The 20,403-nt window shown below is 42.4% G+C and overlaps 1 protein-coding gene across 1 annotated transcript in view; it reads left to right on the forward strand.

Annotated features, from left to right (window-relative positions):
• LOC306791227 (neural-cadherin) overlaps positions 1-20,403 on the forward strand; it is a gene marked incomplete at both ends in the record, with an annotated part of 282,576 nt that overhangs the window by 78,242 nt on the left and 183,931 nt on the right. Inside the window, 5 exons of the mRNA XM_079287854.1 lie at positions 1,747-1,944; positions 3,199-3,424; positions 5,067-5,271; positions 10,275-10,386; positions 15,427-15,676. Of these exons, the coding sequence (XP_079143980.1) occupies positions 1,747-1,944; positions 3,199-3,424; positions 5,067-5,271; positions 10,275-10,386; positions 15,427-15,676 (991 nt within the window). The remainder of the gene's footprint in view (positions 1-1,746; positions 1,945-3,198; positions 3,425-5,066; positions 5,272-10,274; positions 10,387-15,426; positions 15,677-20,403) is intronic.

Here is a 20,403-nt window from a genome sequence, read left to right on the forward strand (position 1 = left end):
GTTTGCTTGTCGACAGAGAAGTGTTACTTGTATCCATACTTGTGTCAATGATGTGCCTACCTGAGAAGTACATAATACTATGCAAACATCTCTCTCACTTTTCTTGTTGGCACTGGTTTGTTTACTTGTATTTCTTTTTGAGCTGGCAACACTGCTACCTGAGCCTCAGTCTGTACTGGCTGCTGGAATGTTTTCCTGGGCAGCACAGCAGGTTGGAGTGAAACACTAGTCTGTTGCTGGCTGACTGTCACATGGTTTGCTCTGCTCGTAGAGTCTTTGGTCTGACAGAGAAGGACAGAGTGGTGCTTTAGACAGAGAAACAACTCTCGAAGACCAAAGGGAATAAAAATCTGTTCGACTATTACATTTGGACTGAAAATCAACACATCAAGCACAACCTCATTCACTTTTTGTCGAAATATGTAGGTGTGAAACATTCTTCTCCGATAAACCCCCAAACAAGTTGACGAATGGGAACAAAGACAGCATGCATCTTATTTGTTGTCTGTTTCTGTAACATATGCTAGGAACAGCCATTTGAGTCATTGCTAAATGTGGCTAATGTAGCAGTGAATTTACCTAGCATGGCAATGTGGCAACAAAGGCTGTCACAATATCTGATTGTCACGATTATTTCAGCTAAAATAATTCACATGAACGATTATATTGTGATATGTCTAGAAAATCTAAAATATGAATAGCATTAGGACTGGGCGGTATGACCAAAAATGCATATCACGGTATTTTGTAAGATTCTGGCAGTTTCACGGTATATCAGGGTATATTTATTTTTCGCATTAAAGCATTAATTAATTAATGCCGAAAAGAACTGGCCAGCGAGCGGTGAACAGCTGTTTGTGTGGCGTATCTTCCGTTCCGTCACTTCCTGTTTCCTTCACCTACATTCCCCTGGGTCCTAAGCCCCTCCAAGTACAGCTTCTTATCACCCTCTATGTACCAACATACATTTATAACAAATACCACACATATTACACGGAAATCAGCGTTACATATGTGTCTAACCAAAATACCTTTTGTTGTTCAGTCTTTGTTCATCCTGCATCGCTCTTTTCTGTTCTTTAATGTAACGTTACTGGAGCGACGGAGCCTCTCCCAGCTGTTATTAATGTTACAAATAGTTTGTGTCACAAACTGTTGTGTCGTGGTGTTTTGCCTGTTAAAGAGCGTTAGTTGTGGGTTGTTAATTGTTGGTATAAAGTTATAACCATGACTAGGGTTCCCTCTCGATACAGTTAAGATAACTAGCTCCGACCGCAGTGCTCTCAGCGGCAAACAATATATTTTGCTGCCTGTTGAAGAGCGACAGAAGTTGTTTCGTCTGTGTACCGGTATGACGGCATATTAAAAATCCATATCATATGGGAAATTAAATCCGATTAAACCGGTATACCGCCCAGCCCTGAATAGCATTATCAATCAAATTCACCTTTGACTGTGTTGAGTATTTTATCAATATTGTATTATCGTCAAAAAAAGGTATCGTGCGTCAACCAAGTTTCCAACCAAGTGGAATGAAATGTAACTGCATGCAGCATAATGTTCATACATCGTTCGTACATTTGCCAGACAAACTTTTCCTTCACCGATACCAGGTGTCTCGCAATGTTGTTCCTCATGAACTTGAAATGACCACATGAAAGGCGGTATCTGCCTGGAATGTGGTCTGCCAGTCGCCGTGGTTAACCGTCTCTAAACTGGCGTCTTCCCTGTTTTATCCCTCTTCAGGTCCAGAGTGGTACTTGGTCAGAGTGGAGTTGACTGTGATGGATGTAAATGATAATATCCCAGAATGGAGCATGGTTCCTGTGCCCTACTTGGCTGTGGTTTCCCCTGATACCATTGCGGGCGCTCTGGTCTACATGCTCCATGCTGAGGACGGGGATGAAGGCAACAACGGTGAAGTCGAGTACTTCCTGTCTGACGGTAGGCACATTGTTCTACTTTTCTCCCGCATGTCCTATTGTTTAATAATTGATCCTTCAAATTCCTTTTTCCTAACTTCTTGCCTCACGGTTAAGGTAGATGGGTGAGGAGGACACGAGTAATATAATAACTAATATAAGTGTATAGAATAGAGGGATCCCTTACACATGTGCCTTTTCTGCTTTGACAAGTGAAATATTTGGAACAAAATAGTCTCATGAGGAGTTTAGATAGTACACACTTGCATCCACAACATCTTTAGAGTTTACTAGTAATCATACTGAAGTCAGTGCATTGATGTATATAAAGCCTCTGCACGTAGACATTCTCAAAATGAGTTCAATTATGTCAATAGTTTGCATGGTTTTAGATGAGTGTTTCATCATTGAAGTGTATAATACAGAGGCCATAAATGTATCGAGGTCAATACTTCTAAATGTATCCCATGATGCAGAATCAAGTCTGTTTCTGTTGCTCCTTGAATCTTCAGCCTCCCTTTAAGCCAGTTAATATTTCATGCCTACGTGGTTATTTTCCAGTGTAATAGAATTAATTTCTCCTCGACGCAGAAATAATTGCTTTTCTTATTGTTTGCCATGTAATGATTTCCTCTGCCCGCTTCTGTTAAACCAGTGTCCATCAAGAGACAGTCTTCCAACGTTCCCCGTGGGGGTGACGGAGACTGACTTGATAAAATGAATGTCAAGAAAAGCAGAACCATATCTAGACTAAAGTTTTCAGTTGTGATGTTGGTGTAATTGTTTTGTGAATGCAGGACTGGATGTGGCAATCGGATGCCCCCTATCACACAGAGTCAAGCATGATCACTACACTACAATTACAAAGGTCTTCTGGTGCCGTTATGTTACATGTTCATGAAGTATCACATCCCAGTGCGGTCTGACGTGCAACACAACATCTCTGCTCTTTGCAATTCACATCTCAACGACTTGGAGAACTGAATGTCCAGTGGTATCTAGCACTTTATCGACACGCTCAGCATGCATTTACTGCCTTTTTCACGGCTCTTGAAGGCATTGGTATTTACATTGCCTCTTGCCTTGTAGTCCTTAGCACTGCTTGAGTCTGAGTCCAGTAATCGTGTGCAATGATGCCTTTTAATAAAAAAGTGTTGTATATGTGTAATTTAACAAATTGCATGTGTGAGGGACTGGAAAACAATTTATGTGTATATGTATTTAACAGAAATGACATTGGTACTCCAATCAACAAGCATGTTGCTTCTCTCTGCAGGCGGTGATGGTCGTTTTGAAGTGGACAGGAAGAACGGCCAGGTACGAACCACAGGCCTTCCCCTGCAGCGGGACAGGGAGTACCTGCTGACGGTGGTGGCCGCCGACCGGCTGGGCAGCCGCAGCGCCCCCGTCGTCGTGTCGGTGGTGGCCGGAGCTCGGCCGCCACAGTTCACCAACGCGTCCTTCACCATCGCCGTACCGGAAAACACGCCTGAAGGACAGCCGTGAGTTTACACAAACACACACAGGGATTCCAAAAAAAAAAGACGCCTTCTCCTATCTATGGAATTTATCCCACAATAGATATGTTGGCCTTGCAACACAGAATTAAGGGTTTTCCGACCTGGATTTCTCGACGAGACATAGACATGAAGGGGTTCACACACCTCGCATATGCACACATACATATTTTTGTCTTTCTAACACAGACGTGATGCATAATATTTCTTTCTATCTCTGGATGTGCGAACACATATTCATGTTTCACATACTGCAGCACACAAATTGAAGTATTGCCTTCAAGTATTGACATACACACACACACACACACACAGTACGGCATTTTAATGCAGTGGTCCGTGATGGATTTAATGCATGCTCTGACATTGCAGTTTATCAGCATTGATGTATATTGAAATATGGATGTCACACACACACATACATGCATGCATGTCTCCACACATTAAACTGCGTAGGGCTGTGTATCCTTACGCACACATGAGCGCACACACACAGCCGCAGGTCTGACTAAAGTGCTACAGTTATGACGAGTGTCCTTGGATTGGCGTCGTTATCGCCCTCCAGCTCCTTTGATGTGACTGACACGTTTGACAAAGCAATAAAGTGGATATTCGTCTGTTGTTTACCCTCGTTTCATTAGGGAAGTTGGGTCAGAGTAAGATGGCACATCTAATAAATAACAAGCAACAAGTCAACTCAGCATTTTACACCTGTGTGCCCCCTCCCGACCCCCTCTTAGTGTGCTCTGCTGGGAGCTCTGACTCTACTAGTTTTCACTTTGCTCTTAGATAATTGAGTCTACGCTGTACAACTCTGCTCTCCTTCACTTTAAAGGAATAGTTTGGATTTTTCAAAGTGATGCCGTCTGAGGTACTTATGTATCACGCCCCCGGTTTGGAGAACCAGATCAGTAGCACCACCACAGGAGCAAAGCAATTAACCGCTGTTGAAGGGGACTGCAGTGAAACTTATTATAGACACTTAAAAGAAAGTCTCACCCAAACAATCAATATCAGTTTAAATGCGAGCTATATTTAGAATGCTTTCACCGCTTTACCTCGACATCAGGAGCACTTTCTGACGGGGAACTTAATCCGTGCCTTGCCACAATCGGTTTTACTTTCTCACTTTGGTGTGTTAAAGGGTTAGTTCACCAATATGGCACTATAAAACAAACAAAGTGAGTTAGTTTTTATGAACATTAGTTTGATTATTTTGAATGTGATTTTGCATACATTTGACACGTCATATAGTAACTGTATTTGTATTTTTATAGCAGCTAATTGATTTCAGCTGCATCGCTGAGCCCTCGCACAGTTTGATTCTAGTCTACCGGCCCTTCCTTACTACACTACAGTCCATGTTGCTGTGTCAAAACTTATTTACCCAACTTCTTTTCTCCACGATAATGCCATCTACTTTATTCTAATCTATAAACATCCAACCTCCTCTGCATGTACAAGAGTATACTTTAATTGTCTGTCGTCAACTCCGGCAACTTAACAACCTGCAACTTAACATGTAGCCAATGTCAGCCACTGCTCAGGAGGTGGTACTAAATCCAAGGGACCTCGCCCTCTACTGCACACTCAGTCAATTGTGCACTTTTTCTCCATGCCTCCCCAGCTTCCTGGTCACACCTGCCGTGTCCTTCCAGAAGAAACCAATCAGCTACAGCCTTCTCATCAATCCCAGCAGCCTCTTCTCCATCTCAGCAGAGACTGGTGACATCAGCCTGACCCGCCCTATCGACTACGAGAGCGACCAGCATCGCTACTTGCTGCTGGTGCGAGCCAGCGAGGGCATGGACAGCATGAGCAGTGCAGCGGAGGTTTGTCTCTGTGTGTGTGTGTGTGTGTGTGTGTGTGCGATGTGAATTCAAAGTCACATTTCCACTGTCAAATTCAATGACTTGACGGTCCTCAAACCTCAAAGATTGTTGACATTACAAGGCTGTCTCATGAAGTCTTGCACAGTCTATACAGCATACTGCAAACAATATCTGACAAGTCCTCAAATGAATAAGTCTTCTACGAGTGGGATGGTGTCCGGTCCTTTTGTTTGTTCCTCATGTGGCACGGCTGACTTTGATCTGCTGCATTTCAAGCCACTGTCACGTACTTCTTGGACAGAATTGCAGACCCAGTGCAGTGGAAATTAGCCGGAAGCTGTTGAACTGTGGTGAGCAGTGGTGATTGTGATATATCTTGCAGACAATAAAGTAACAACACATGGTCATTAAATCCCAGTCTGCTCTGCAGTCTGCTCTGAAACGTCCTTGGATGCTGTTGAATTTAAATATATTGACCTACAGTTGCTGTATGGATGTAAACAGCTGTGAATGATGCAGTTCTAGGGCTTCCTGATTGCTCTCTTTTTTGTTTAACGGGAGGCAGTTTGAACTCATCAATGCTACATGGGTTGTTTTGGGATGCCTTTAACCCGCACTGATTGTAAAAGTTAACTGTACACTTTTAGAGCACAAGTTTTGCCTTCAGTCAAAGCCAAATAGACGTGTCTGTCTGGATCGACTGCTTTGGTATTCCCAATGACTTCCTTATGTTGTCAGGAAGTGAGAGATGCTGCAGGCATCCATGCATCTGGTCTGGCCTCCATCATTACTCTGGCCTCAGGCTAAAACATGACCTGCTGAACCGATCTGTCCTCAACTGCTCCGCTCTGGACCCCTGTGGCCTACAGAACACCAACAGGCTGTACGGGCAGAGAGAGAGGGGGGGGGGGGGGATTACTCGATCTAATAGTGAGAAAATGGAAAGAAAGAAAGAAATTGACAGAGAGTTGGTGTGTTCCCTTGTCTGTCCACACTTCTGCCCTGGGTGAACGGCCTCCTCATCCCCATGCTTGCCCTCTGGAGTCTGGGTATAGCTCTTTGAACATCCTCACATAGAGTCCCATCAGCGCTGAAAAGCCAGCAGCTTCGCCACGCTGTAACCCTGCTGCCCCAACAGCCACCTCTCTAGCTGTGCAGTGTAACACCACCAGATAGAAACTATCCTGTGGGGGTTCACTGTAAGGTTTGCTATACGGTATTCTGAGAACATCTACTGCCGTCACACGGTTCTCAACATGGCGACGGCTGAGCCAGCAGCTCACGGCTAACTGTGCTATCAACGCTAACACTGCAAACAACCGCATCAGTGCTGACGGGGCTGACAGTGTTGTTGGGGGAACTGGCTCAACGTTTCTGCGATCACGCTTGCTGCCCTTGGTCAGGGAAGCATTATCAGATGTAACTGCCGTTTGAGAACAGAGCGGTAGCTGGGACCTTTGGGCACGCTCACATGCACAGAAAGGCTGGGAGAGTGAGTTATTTCGCTGTATCTTAGCAAAGATAATAGTTGTTTGTTGCTATATTAATGCTCTGATTGTACAATGTTGTTATATTTAATGTATATGATGACTCTAATAACATTTCGTTAAGAATAGTGAAATTAATAAACAGTGCTTCAAAATAAATACATCGTCATCGGGGCTCCAAGGGACACCCACATCATCAAGTCTACCTAACAATACGTTGGCTCCAGTGCTACATGCTAATACGCTGGTCTCTGCTGATTGATACTATTGAACATTTTTGTTTCAGTAATTTCCCAACAGGGAACAAGAAGTGCCTCTACGGGGTGCGTGAGAGGAAAAGTGTAATGGCGTCTGATGGTGTAATAATATTAAATATTTAAAAAAAAAAGTGGGATTTTTCACAAAATAAAAACATGAATTATAAAAATCCCCTTTGTGAGATTTAAAATGAAAAACGTACAATTTAATAAATGCACTTGAGCTCCTTCCGGCAGTCTTGCCGCCTGCCGCCAGTCGTACACACTAGCCAGCCTAGCTTGTGCAGCTAGCGTCATTCATGCGAACTTCATGCAATCAGCAACATTAATAAACTGGCTGAAATCGGGGAAACTGTCAGGTGGGAAATCTGAAGCCAGCAGTCAGAGGAGAGAGAGAGAGAGAGACAGCTGTAAATGGCCTCTGTTGCTTTTTTTATTATTAAGGGGGGGGGGGGGGGGTGCGCGAACCCGGTCGGGATGTAGAAGGGGGTGCGCGGCCTAAAAAGTTTGGGAACCGCTGCTCTAGCTAAAGTTAAAGGTAGACACTTCTTTCACTGGAGCCATCTGTTGTCTTTGGTCTCTTTTGATGTTTATGGATTGTGAATTGACCCAGATGAGGGTGTGACTCGGACTTTCAACTTTTAAAATGTGAGACAAAGATTATGGACTTCAGGCTTGTTGTATTAAGATGTATGTATTGCTTCTGTGTTGCCAGTGTTTAGGTCTAGTCGACCCGCTCAGGTCTACTTTGGTCCTTTTCTCACTGAGCTCACGTCGGGTTCAGTCCATTTAGGGTTAACAAATGGATGCAGGAAAAATACTAAACCACTACACTTCAGGGATGAGGGTGACCGGACAGCGGCGATCACACCCTCAACGAATCCATCTCTTTCCCCCCTGGCATCTGCCCTCTTGCAGGCTCACATTACATAACATACGCCCTCTTTAAAATGGCAACCAATCCAAAATGTCGACCTGTGACCATGCCTAAATGGCATTTAGGTTGTGTGCACTATGTTTGAGTTTAGACAAGAATGCAGCTGTCTGAGACTGCTTGTAACTCACAGCTCAACTGCTTATTTTTAGTTGGTCCACCAATATGAATCAGAAGTGCTTTTGAGCACCTCACGATTAAACGCATTCTATTTCCCCCTCGTTCTTGTGTTAAAGTTAACTATAGCATTAATAATAGGGGACTGTAGAAATAAACCTGCGTCTTCGATTGATGTAGCTGCTATTTCTTTTCTGCTCTTCAGAAAATCTGTCTCTGTCGACCAGAATAGCAAACAGAGGTGGTGTAGCCTATTGTGTTGACTGGAGTCACTGAGCATGACTTTAATTTGCAGGTAGTTTCCAAGTTTCTCCCTCCAGGAGTGATAGCTCATCGGCGCCATTAGTTACCTAACCAGCCTGAGACCGGCCTGCAGCTGCCCCGTGTGTGTGTGTGTGTGTGTGTTCAAGCTCATCTTGCCTTATTACCCCTCTCTTCTCATTCAATCTTGCTTTTCTTCAGCTTCGTACACACATGTGCCGTATGTTTATGTCTTGTCGAACGTCATTTCCCGTTATACTGGCACACATGCATTCTGCCAAGTAAACACACACACACACACACACAGAGGCAAACAAAGATTAACAGTCACTGGCAAACACAAAATCACCTCAGGGAGTTGACATGGTCAGATTTTATTTTGCTGTCCATTGCTTCCATGCTGATCTTTGCTGAAGGATTAACTGATATTACAGAACTTCATCTCACCTACCACGATGTAATACCAGTGGTATTTGCACACCACTTACAATGTGTGTGTTTGTGTGTGTGTGTGTATTAGAGAGTGATGTGTAGTGGTTTTGAACTGAACAGCCTTACAGTGTCTCACGCACACACACACACACACCTACATGCTCACACCATACAAATCCATCTGTGCGCACTGATCCACTCTCATTTGTTAGCTCAGGGCTTCTGAAAAAATCGCACGAGATTGTATTCTCCGCTGACAGGCGAAGTGGCCGACTCTGCAGAAGCTCCCCCACTGAGGTGGGGTAAATAAACCAGAGGGATCAGGGTCAGGGCACGCCTTTGGAGCTGGTCGGGATGAGGCGTCCTCTTGGCTAGGGATAGGGTTAATTTGGGTTACTCGCAGATGAAAAACGACTCCGTACCCAAAGAATACCAATTCCGGATGGTGCCTGAAGTAGTAATCCCAGATTTAAAATTTTCATAACACTAACCCGGTGTGACTTTTAATCTCGTGCATTTCCACTTGTGATTGCCTGGGCAGCTTTAGCATGTAGAGACAGTCACGGCGTCACTGAGACATGTATGAGAGGACAAATGCAGAGACTTTACACTCGTTTCAAGTCTAATATTACAGAATATATTGTTTATCTTGAGTAAAATCTTCCTGTCATATAGATTGTTTTTCATTGCGCTTTGGCCATGCTGGGAGAGAGATTTATTTATTTGTTTATTTAGCCGGGACAATGCACACCAATCAACAGTCAAACTGTAAGTGAGCCAGAGACGCTAGTTCTCATCTGCTGTTCCCCGCCAGATGTTTGAAGGCAGCCTGAAATTAAAATGGAATTAAAATTCATAGATAAACAGACAGTAACATAAACAAAACCAATACACATATAAGCAAAATAAAAGTGTACACAAGACACTCGAGCAGAGCAGACATAACCGGCTGCAGCATGCGCCAGGCAGAACAAACCCACCTGCAGTACAAGCACATAATTAACACTTAGGAGCTTAACATACACATCAAAATGGAAAATAGCAACACTGAACAAGACAAATGCACATATCTCTTTTCTCCCTGAGGTTTCTTTCCTTTTCACCTGTTAATGTCTTGGGGGGGGGGGGTACTTATATACGGTACGAGGGTTCAAGCACTGAGGATTTGTGATTTTGGGCTGTACAGAGGAAATGGAATTGAACTGAATTGAAATGCTCCAGATGTAGTCCCAATGCAGTTTCACTCAGGTATATGAGAGACTCTGTGTTCTTTTGTTCAACTTTCAAGATTTCGATCTTGTCAGAAGAGTCCTTGAAGCATTTCAATCTCTTTATCTTGTGGAATAATCTTGATGATGGATTTATTTTTACCTTGAAGATTTTCATGCCAATGTATTTGGGGACTAAATGTTACAGGAATTTTTAACTTTACTCTTCCTCCCATCTTTGACTTCCTGCCTCTCTCTCTCCATCTTTCGATCCCCCCCCCCCCCCCCCCCTCAACCCCTCTCTCAGGTACGAGTTGTTGTTGTCGATGAAAACGACTGCGTTCCCGAGTTCCTGCAGTCCATTTACAGCAAGGATGGCGTGCCGGAGACTGTGACAACAGCCACGTCCCTGCTGCAAGGTGAGACGTGTTCCATCCATAACCCCCCCATCAAACTCCCATCTCTATGTCACTGAGTGCACTTTTTCTTGACCTTATTTTGCACTGAAAATACCCAATCCATTTCTCATTGTTTTTCTGTTGTACCGAGTTGCTAGGGGACTCAGAGATGTACTTTACTGTTTTCTTTAGCTTCGTGTTCTCAAACAATCCTAAACAAAAGAACTGACGAAGCTGTGTTTGTTATTTTGCTACACGACTCCACTAATTAAAACTCCCACGCAATGTTGAAAATGTTTGGCGTTCTTATTAAAATTGTCCTAAAACACACCTGATAAGCACAATCCATAATGAATTAATGAGGACAAAAATGTTTGTGTTCGGAAGAAACGGCAATAATAATAGAATTGCTGCAATAGCACATAAAAATGAAACACACACACACACATCTACAACAACAAACAGAGCTGTTGGTCTGAGCATGGCTGATATTACTGAGGTCAATGGGCCAAATAAAGCAAGACAACTAAGTTCAGAGTTAAACCCGGATAAAACTGTACAATAGATGAAAAGGAAATAAATTGTCGATACGATAAAAGTAAACTAATAATAAAATAAAAGAATTTAAAACAATGAATTGATCAAATCAACAAATACAAACGAAGCTGTAAAGCAATATACTTTGTAAGGTGGGAAAAGGCTCACAGATTGGGCTCCGTAGCCAAACACTCTTCTTTTTACATTTTCAAAACTAAGTGCAGTTAAAATGCTTGCATGCATGTCACAGTGAATGTGACTAATTCAGTTCTGAGTGCACCTGAAGCTGAACAGCCCGGCCTCCTAACATTACACCATGTTTTTCCTTTCCCCTTACTTCATTAAACGTGTTAAAATGCACATTATGAAATGAAATAAGGGAGAAATGGGCATCCAGCATGGTTTTGCTAAATCATGTGCTAGTAATCCCATAATCACTTCCATCATGAGTGGACAAACATGTACTTCGCCAAGTTGGATAAAAGAAATGCAGAGCGCCAAGCAAGCCAATTATGTTGCTTTCCATAGAGATCTGAGTCTCTGGCAGTTTCCATCTTCAGTACAAAATCATTATATTTCAGACGGACATGCAGCGATGCCAGCACAACAATGCTGATTTAAGATTACAGAGGGACCCGCTGATGAATACATGCTCAAACGGTGCTCTGAAGAGTACAAATCTCTACTCAGTAAATTAGATATTGACTCATGTGTGACATGCGTTTGGCCGCTGCATGGGATAGGACGGCGCCGCAGTCCATTCTCTACCCATCACCGCTGGATGAGAGGTTATTCATCACTTTACAGCAGCAAAACGGCTGCATTTCAGTTGAAATTCAGAAAAACGTCAGTCCTTGTAACCAGGGCGGTAGTCCGTAAATTCACTTTATCCAGCTTGCAAATCTGACCATAAATCTGAATAACAGACTTTACAAACACCATCATTTGTAATGTAAAAAAAAGTGTGGCCGGGTCTGGACTCAAATTGCCATTTCCACACCGGGTTGGATGCAGTTTTCAGTTGTGTATTGCAATTTTTTTCCCTGCTAAAAAGAAGGCAGTGTGACATAATACACATAGAGAAGCTACATTTGCAGCTGTAAACTAAAGCTTATGGAAATGTCATGATAAAACACCCATTTTGCTGACAGTGTTTACTATATATTACAATGTTCTTTTCCTTCCCTCTGAATAACATCGTTTTTGTAATTTACTCTGGCAATTATGTAATACTTTATACCAAAAGATGCACGAAATGTGTACTTTTGCTGTTGTTGCCTGTCGTCCTGCATCACCAGCTCTACATGATTATCAGACCAACACTCTAAAGACGGAGCTCAGACCTGGTTACAGGTGAGGTGTGAAAGCATCCTCCTGTGTGTTTCTATAGTATGCTCAGCCTGACTTTCATTATAGTTTCCAATTAGTAACAATGCAATGTGCCTCACTTTGTAGTTCAACTAAATAGTTTAGGGCACTTTCATCTTGCAGCTTTATGAGGGAAGATGTTTTTTGGAAAATATAATTGATTTTAGTTTAATTTGATGGTTGTTCAGGATGATGAAAGACTGGAGGCCACAGTTAAAAAACATTATATTTAATACAACAACGCTTGCAGAATCAATGAATCTGTTATATTCCAATTAAAATTGGACTCGTACTGACACAAAGGAATAAAACAAACTAGAAAATGCATTTCCTGCTGAAAATGCGTTGGAATGCTGAAAGCTGAAATGAATCTCAAAAACATTGCTGAAAATAGATATCCAATTTTAAAAAAATTGCAAAAAGCTTAATAATTCAAAAAAGTTGAAAGATTACAAATATGAAGTCATATCACCCTTCTCCTGAAAGAGCTGAACATTTTGATATTCGAACGGTTTCTGTAGCTTAAAAGAATTCCAGCGGTAGTGATATTTGTTGTAGTAGAAGTATTATTAGCAGTATAAGTATTAGTAGCATTTGAATAAGTACTAGCTGTAGCAGTAGTGATATTTGTAGTAGCAGTGGTAGTAGAAGTTGTAGTCAAAGTATTAGTAATTAGAAGAAGTAGTAGAAGTAGTAGAATCAGTCGTCGTAGTAATAGCTGTAGTAGTGGTCGTAGTATTTTATATAACAGTAGTAGTAGTATAATAAGTAGTAGTAGTAGTAGTAAAGTCAGTTTTTGAAGTAGCAGTAGTAGTACTAGTAGCAGTCGTACTAATAGCTGTAGTAGTATTAGTACTGGTAGTAGCAGGAATAGCAGTATTAGCAGTTGTGGTATAAGTAATAATAGTAGTGGTAGTGGTAGTAATAGCAGTAGTGGTAGTAAAAATATTCATGGTAGTAGTAATAGCAGTAGCAGTAGTAGTAATAGTAGCAACAGCAAATGTTGAAGTAGTAGTAGTAGTAGTAATACTAGAAATATTAGCAGTAGTAGTAGTTGTCGCAGTATTAGTAAGAGCATTCATTATTTCAACAAAAAAGCCAAATTTTGAGCTGAATGTTTAAATACAGTGAATCCATGAGGCTTTTATTTTGAAAGGGTGGGACTGGGTGGGGGAGGGAGGGGGAGAGGAGACAATCATCATGTTTGACACATAAACAGAGGTTATTAAATGCCTGGCTTCATCACAAACATTTCAATTAGAATTCACTCTTTGGGGCTTTTATTTTGAAATGGGGTGTGTGTGTGTGTGTGTTTGGGGGGGGGTCCTCTAAAAGTCTAAGTCCTGAATGACTGTATGAGAGAGAGAGAGAGAGAGAGAGAGAGAAGAAAGAATTAGTGAGTGAGAGAGAGAAAGAGGCAGAGAGAGAGAGAGAGGCGCTGATATCTCTGGCAAACTTTCTCATTTGGAGATTGTCCGATGTTTTATCTTTTACAGCTTACATGACTGTTGTCCTGCTCTGCCATGTCTTTCCTCGTCTCTCCCTCTTGTGTCGCGGTGTGTGTAAATGTCACTCGAATCAGGAAACTTATCAGAATCCTCATATCTGATTGACCGAGCTGCAACACGTAACAGCTGCAACAAATCATGTGTGTGCGGCTTTTATTTAAAAATGGGGTGTGTGTGTGTGTGTGTGTGTCTGGGGGGGTGGACGAGGGGGGAAAGACCTCTAAAGATCCCTAAGACCTGAATGACTGTATGAGAGACACAGAGAGAGAGAGGGAGAGGAGTGTATGTGCGCGTGTCTGTGAGTCTGTGTGTTTATCAACATCACTAATTGGCTCAATCGCGAACACCTGTGTGCCTGAAGCCATTTGAAAATATTCTCCATAGAGATCCTATTGAAAATATAAAAAGCTTAATAATTCAAAAAGTTTAAAAGTTAGAAATATTGTTGGAATGCTGAACAGCATTCCAACAATATAATACAACAATACAATTATGTGGATAAATACTGACGGAGTTTATAAACCTTCTTTTCATAAACAGATCTTTTCACTTTGTTGACATTTTGTTAAAACATTAATTTGAAGTGTGCTGAGAGTTTCTCCGAGGCGTTATGGCGATGACGTAGTGCAGTTTGTGAGCTGAAGCAAACAACGATGTGCGCATGTGTGCATGTGCCTGTATTCCTGTGCTTCTGTCTCTGTTTGTTTGTGTGTGTCTATGAGCACGAACCAAATGCAATGTAAGGTGAATTGGAGAATTGAGAGTTTGATGGCAAAAATACTTGTTAGCGGAAAATATGCTTATTCTAATCCCTGGAGGATCTTTTCAGTTTTATCAAGGCAATCAATTTGTGGCCGAGCGAGTCCGGGCTCCATGGATTTCCAATGTGTAGCGTAGAAACAGAAATGTTGCAAAATGACAGTCCTTTCAATGCATGCTGTGCAAATAACACCTACTCCCTCTGTGTGAACTGAACATTTTAAGTCAGCGGGGGCATCACTTCCTTTTCAATCGTCTCTTTGGTCACATAGTGATTAGAAGTGATTAGATGTCCCGTGCGAATGGGAGGCTCCTTTATACAAAATACATCTCTGGATTATAAATTAAACAGGTTGTACTTCATTGTTTAATTCAGCTAATATTTTCTCTTTCACCGTGACTTAGATCAGTGTGCTTTACTGGCATAATGAGTCATTTTCAATGTCATTTATTTTTTTTAAAGAACCCCAAGTGGGACAGAAAAAAAGAAAGTGAAAAATATATTGATTCTGTATGACCTGCTGCCGTTTGAAATCAGTTTGTGAGATGTTGTTGAAACACAGTCGGTGTGGTTTTTTTCATATATATTTCTGATTTCGACTGAGGAAGATAACAATGTGTGTGAAAGTGTTTCCATGTTTAAGAATGAATTAGATGCTCATGCAGGCTACATCCGTCAGAAGCGACGCCCTTGCTTTCACACTCAGTGTAAACAGAGAGCTACACCAGCGTAATGGTGGTGGTGGTAGAGAGCGCATCGCATCAATCTGCTTTCATATATACGTTTTAGGGCACAGGAAAAGTTGGGATCTAAGGGGCTCTGGTTTAGTCTTTTGGTCCCTCTAACTTCTTTTTGTCCTGTTCTCTATTTCTATGTTGTCATCTCTAGTGTCCGCCAATGACTGTGACTCCGAAGAGAATGCAGAGCTGGCCTATTACACCCTGAGTCCAGACTTCACCATTTCCCCTCACGGGACCATCTTCCCAGCAGGGCCTCTGGACTACGAGAGGCCCAACCACCTGTACGAGTTCGTAGTTATGGCAGTTGACAAGGGGGAGGTTCCTCTCACTGGCACGACTACCGTACGCATTCGAATGGCTAACGTCAACGATGAGGCGCCCGAGTTCTCCCAGCATATGTAAGTAAGACTTGGGCTTCCAAACTCCGGATTTTCTCGCAGCTGTTTAGTTAAAACCCAATGGAAAGAGGTTCTGATGGGATGGGATGGAACTTGCAGTTTCTTTTAACTGTAAAAGCTGTTATAAGCTCCCCTTACTCTGTGTCAGATTCCTCAGTGCTGGTGAGGGTGAGACGCCAAAGGCTGACGCTCATTCTGTTGAGCAGGACCTCAGTTGTTAGCAGCATCGCCCCGGACTCCATTTAGTTCAGCAGGCTTTATTTGTATGACATCTGACATGCCAAAGCGCAATTAGGATTATGAAATATGATGAATGAAATAAAGAAAAACTCAAAGAAATTGGAACCATTTTATTTTCAGGTGCATATTTACCGATTCACATTGTGGAGCTGCTGCACACAGTGGTGTTTTTCAGATGTGCTGTAGTCTGACGGAAAAGACACCATAATTGTTAAAAATAATCATCAGATGGAGCCCAGGTTCAATTTCAGCCGCTGTCTGCCAAAATGATTTGGTCAGGGCTGGGAGAAAAAGGTTGCAGTCCTTTTTATGTGCTCCTCTCTCCTTTGGATTTAATTGAATGCTTCCTCTCCCCCTTTTTATTTTCTGTCTTTATCGTATGAAGATACACCTACAATAGTGTGGCTCTACGTTTAATAGGCTGAAGCATGCTTGGTGGATATAGAGACAAACATGGGTAAACCGATATGTAAAGATGGGGAGGGGGAGGGGGAGTCCTGCTTTGTCAGGTCAGCTCCTCACAGCTGCCTCCGAATTCAACATTGCAGCCGCTGTTCACCACAATTCCAGTGATGCCGCGGTGCCGGCATCTTTTAATTGGTTGATTTTCTGGCAGAGAGCTGGGCAGAGTGGTGAGGCAGGGTCAATCAGCCATGCCCACCAGCAGCCTCAGGAGGCCACTCTTGTGTGTGTGTGTGTGTGTGCTCTCTTTCTGAGTGTGTGTGTGTTTGTGTGTTCTGTTATTGGGAAGGTCTCTGCAAAGTGTAGGTATGGACAGAGTGATGTAGTTATAAAATGCATTCATGCATCTGAAATGCATGTGTGTATGGTGGGAGTGTGTGTGTGTGTGTGTGTGTGTGTGTCTGTGATGTATTGATTTACTGACATGCAACAGCAGAATTATCAGTCGGTGCTTTCTTCTGGAGCCCTCGACCCTCTACTGCAGCTGCCACAAAAACAATACTGGACAATCAGTGATGTATCACTAACACACACACACACATGCGTGCGTGCGTGCCCGGGAGAGACGCGTGTGTGTTGAGTCAATGCATGTGATGGATAGAGATGAGAAGACAGAGAGAGAAAGAGGTCATTAAAGATATCATTGTCGAGGCAGAAAATCTGCCCTATTTGTATCGATTCTTGCAGTTGGAAGCTTGCGATAATGAGTTTCCATGTGTGTATGCAAGGGCTTTAGGTTTCAGGTTCCATTGGTGTATGTATTGGTATATGAGTTGGGGAATCATGACGTCTTCCTCAGGACATTTTTAAGAGTCAAACACTTCATTTCCTGCATTCTGGGAAATGTGTGTGATCTTGTATAGTAGAAGTGTCTGCCCCTTCTTCGTCGATTCTTATCGATCGGTTTGGTCTTTGATTTCTTCTGTAGAGTAGTCGTGTTTTTAGGTCTTTTCATGCAGAATGACTTATTTCCAAGAAACGTATAAGCACATTTCTGGTAAACACAAGATTTAAAGTGGCGCTAAATCAACTTAACCAATAATTTAATTCCTAAAGAAATCATAATCTCTGCTGAGTGAACAGACAGACAGATCTACTCTTCCCTCCTCTGTTGTGTCTTGTGTTTGGGAAATTAAATTATTTAAATGTGCGTGTGGCATTTATACACCTCAATAATGCATTTTAATTCGTTTATAAACCCCTGGACTTTAATAACTCATGTGTTTCAGCAAGATCTCTGCATATTCAAAACATTTTTCACATATCTGTGTTGTTTGAGATATCAAGAATAAAGTCGGAACATTTTGACATGAAAGTTGTAATATTACTGGAATAAAGTTGCAATTTAATTAGGAAGTCACAACATTTCAAGAAAAGATCTACCTGCCCTTTAACCCGAAGCTAACAGCTACACTTGTGATCAGGCATGGATCTCATCATAGATTGTTTCCTGCTCCGGGATGATGTCGTATGTGTACAGATTGTAAAGCCCTCCGACTCAAATTTGTCATTTGTGATTTTGGGCTATAAAAAAAAGTAAATTGAATTGAATCTCGTTATCGTGTGGTAAATACAGGCTAGATCCAGTTTAACATAATCGTGACCACACTTTAACAAACCGGCGGTGTTATTTGTGATTCCATAAGCACCGTGGCAATTGTAAAAGCCGACTCAAATCTCAGCTGAATATTTCATCAGGAGGAGGAACTGTGTGCTACTCACACTCGTGGTCATCGTCTGTTGTAGAAATCCAATATAAATCCATTTCAGGCTGAAAGTACACAAATGAAACGGAACAGTATTGTGTTGAGGGGGGTGTCATTGCTACTTTCTTGTGAATGCTGGCCGTGGTGTTGATGTTTGTCACTGACCACCAGTGCCAAAAGAATGAAAAGAGAACTACTTTTTCTTTTTTTCGATCAGTTGGACACTCTCACTCTCAGATCTGCCTCTTCACCACATGGCTCTCCCTTCCTGGGGAGTGACAGAATAGCCGCCTTTCATCTATTCGCTGTCACTTTGCGAGCTATCGGGACCTTATTACAGTACCTACCATCACCTGCCTGTTGCCACGGAAACCACCCTGGGAGCGTTCCTCCACAGTTACATGTGTGTCTAGTGTCCATTCCAGAAAGAGCGCCGATGTGTAGTTGTTTAGGAGCTGAAAATCTAAATTTACATTTCTCAATGATTTCTTTGCAATTGGAACTTTCGGAACTGGTTTGTGACGCCCAACCTGACCTTCCAGTGGAGAAAGCGTGATAAAAGGCCCTCTTAGGACCACTTCCAGTGGAGAAAGCGTGATAAAGGGCCCTCTTATGCCGTGTTCACACCAAACGCGGCGAGATTCGCGCGAATCGCGCCGGAGAGGGGGCGGGGCTTATCGGCCTGAAAGCCGTTCAACTGTCCGCCATTAACCATGGAAAAAAGAACCTATATTTCTGCTTTGTACGTGTTCTGGAAGTCACAGATATCCCGGGAAACTAAACGGCGTCATGTCTGGGTTCATAATATTGTTCAGAGGAGCTCTGTGGATTTTATCAAGCTGTATTCACTGTGCCACACATCGCTGTTTACGACAGCTGTATGAACACAAAATGAACTGATTTGGCTGTGATTTAACGGCAATAAACCGACAAAAAGGGACTCTGAAATAACTACGTAATGATACCGATTTGTAGGCGACTTGTCTTCTCAATGGAGCGGATGGAGCGGTGCTAGGCTAAGCTAACATTGTAGCAGATCCACCAACACTCAGACTAACATCATCTAGACGTAAATACGGCAGCGTCTATTCATTGTTTGTACAATATGCTTTACACACACATGTATACACACAGAGAAAGCGTGATAAAGGGCCCTCTTAGGGCCACTTCCAGTGGAGAAAGCATGATAAAGGGCCCTCTTAGGACCACTTCCAATGGAGGAAGCGTGATGAAGGACCGTCTTAGGACCACTTCTAGTGGGTAAAGCGTGCTAAAGGACCCTCTTAGGACCACTTCTAGCGGAGAAAGCGTGATAAAGGACCCTCTTACGACCACTTCCGGTGGAGAAAGCGTGATAAAGGGCCCTCTTAGGCCCACTTCCAGTGGAGAAAGCGTGATAAAGGACCCTCTTAGGCCCACTTCCAGTGGAGAAAGCGAGATAAGGGCGCTCTTAGGACCACTTCCGGTGGAGAACATGTAAAGAAGTGCCTAGCGCTGTTGCCAAGCTTGTCAGTCTTTCAATACGTATAAAGTTTGCAGATTCACCACTTTAATAATGACACATTTTTAAAGACAACGGGTCCTTGATTTTAGACAGAGGTAGACAAAAGCAGGCTTCTCATTTTTTCAAGTCAACAATCGGTTTTCAGCTAAAATTGAAGCAGTCACTGACAGATCTCATCAGCTGCTGCTAGCTCGCTAGTTAGCTTGAGCTCTCTAACAGCTCCACATGACTCGTATGAACATCAGAACCCAACAAATCAACAAATATGTCTAGTTGATGGCTAGAAACAAAATAATTATGACCAGACAGCACTAAAAACTAAAGCTACATCCCCAGTTAATTATTCACATGAGACAAAGTAGAAGACATAACCAAATAAAGGAGAAACATGTTGTTGTATTGCAGGGTAGAGCACGCTAGCAGTAGCATTACATTATCTTTAGAAAATAATGTGATATCAGACTTTTTTCTCTTTAACGCTAGGTTAGTTAGCTGAACAAACTAACGTTTGCAGCCATGTGTTAGGGCAGATAAACACAGATAAATGCACAGTTAACTGAGGGAGAGTGCTGAATAGTTGCCAACACAATTACTTGGAGAATGTTGCATATTGCCTCGTCACACATATGATCGTCCAGGTTTCTCCATGTTCCGTGTAAACATCACTACCCTAACCGATCCTTTATGAAACATACTAAAGATTCAACAGATGGAGCTTTTAAACTCTCCCAGGGTAAACAGAGCAGGACCCAGCAGACATAGCAATATCGACAGAAACAACTCTCATCAAATTGGTTCACATGAAACACTGCTCA

Source organism: Melanostigma gelatinosum (assembly GCF_949748355.1).
Source record: "Melanostigma gelatinosum genome assembly, chromosome: 2".
Classification (NCBI taxonomy): domain Eukaryota; kingdom Metazoa; phylum Chordata; class Actinopteri; order Perciformes; family Zoarcidae; genus Melanostigma; species Melanostigma gelatinosum.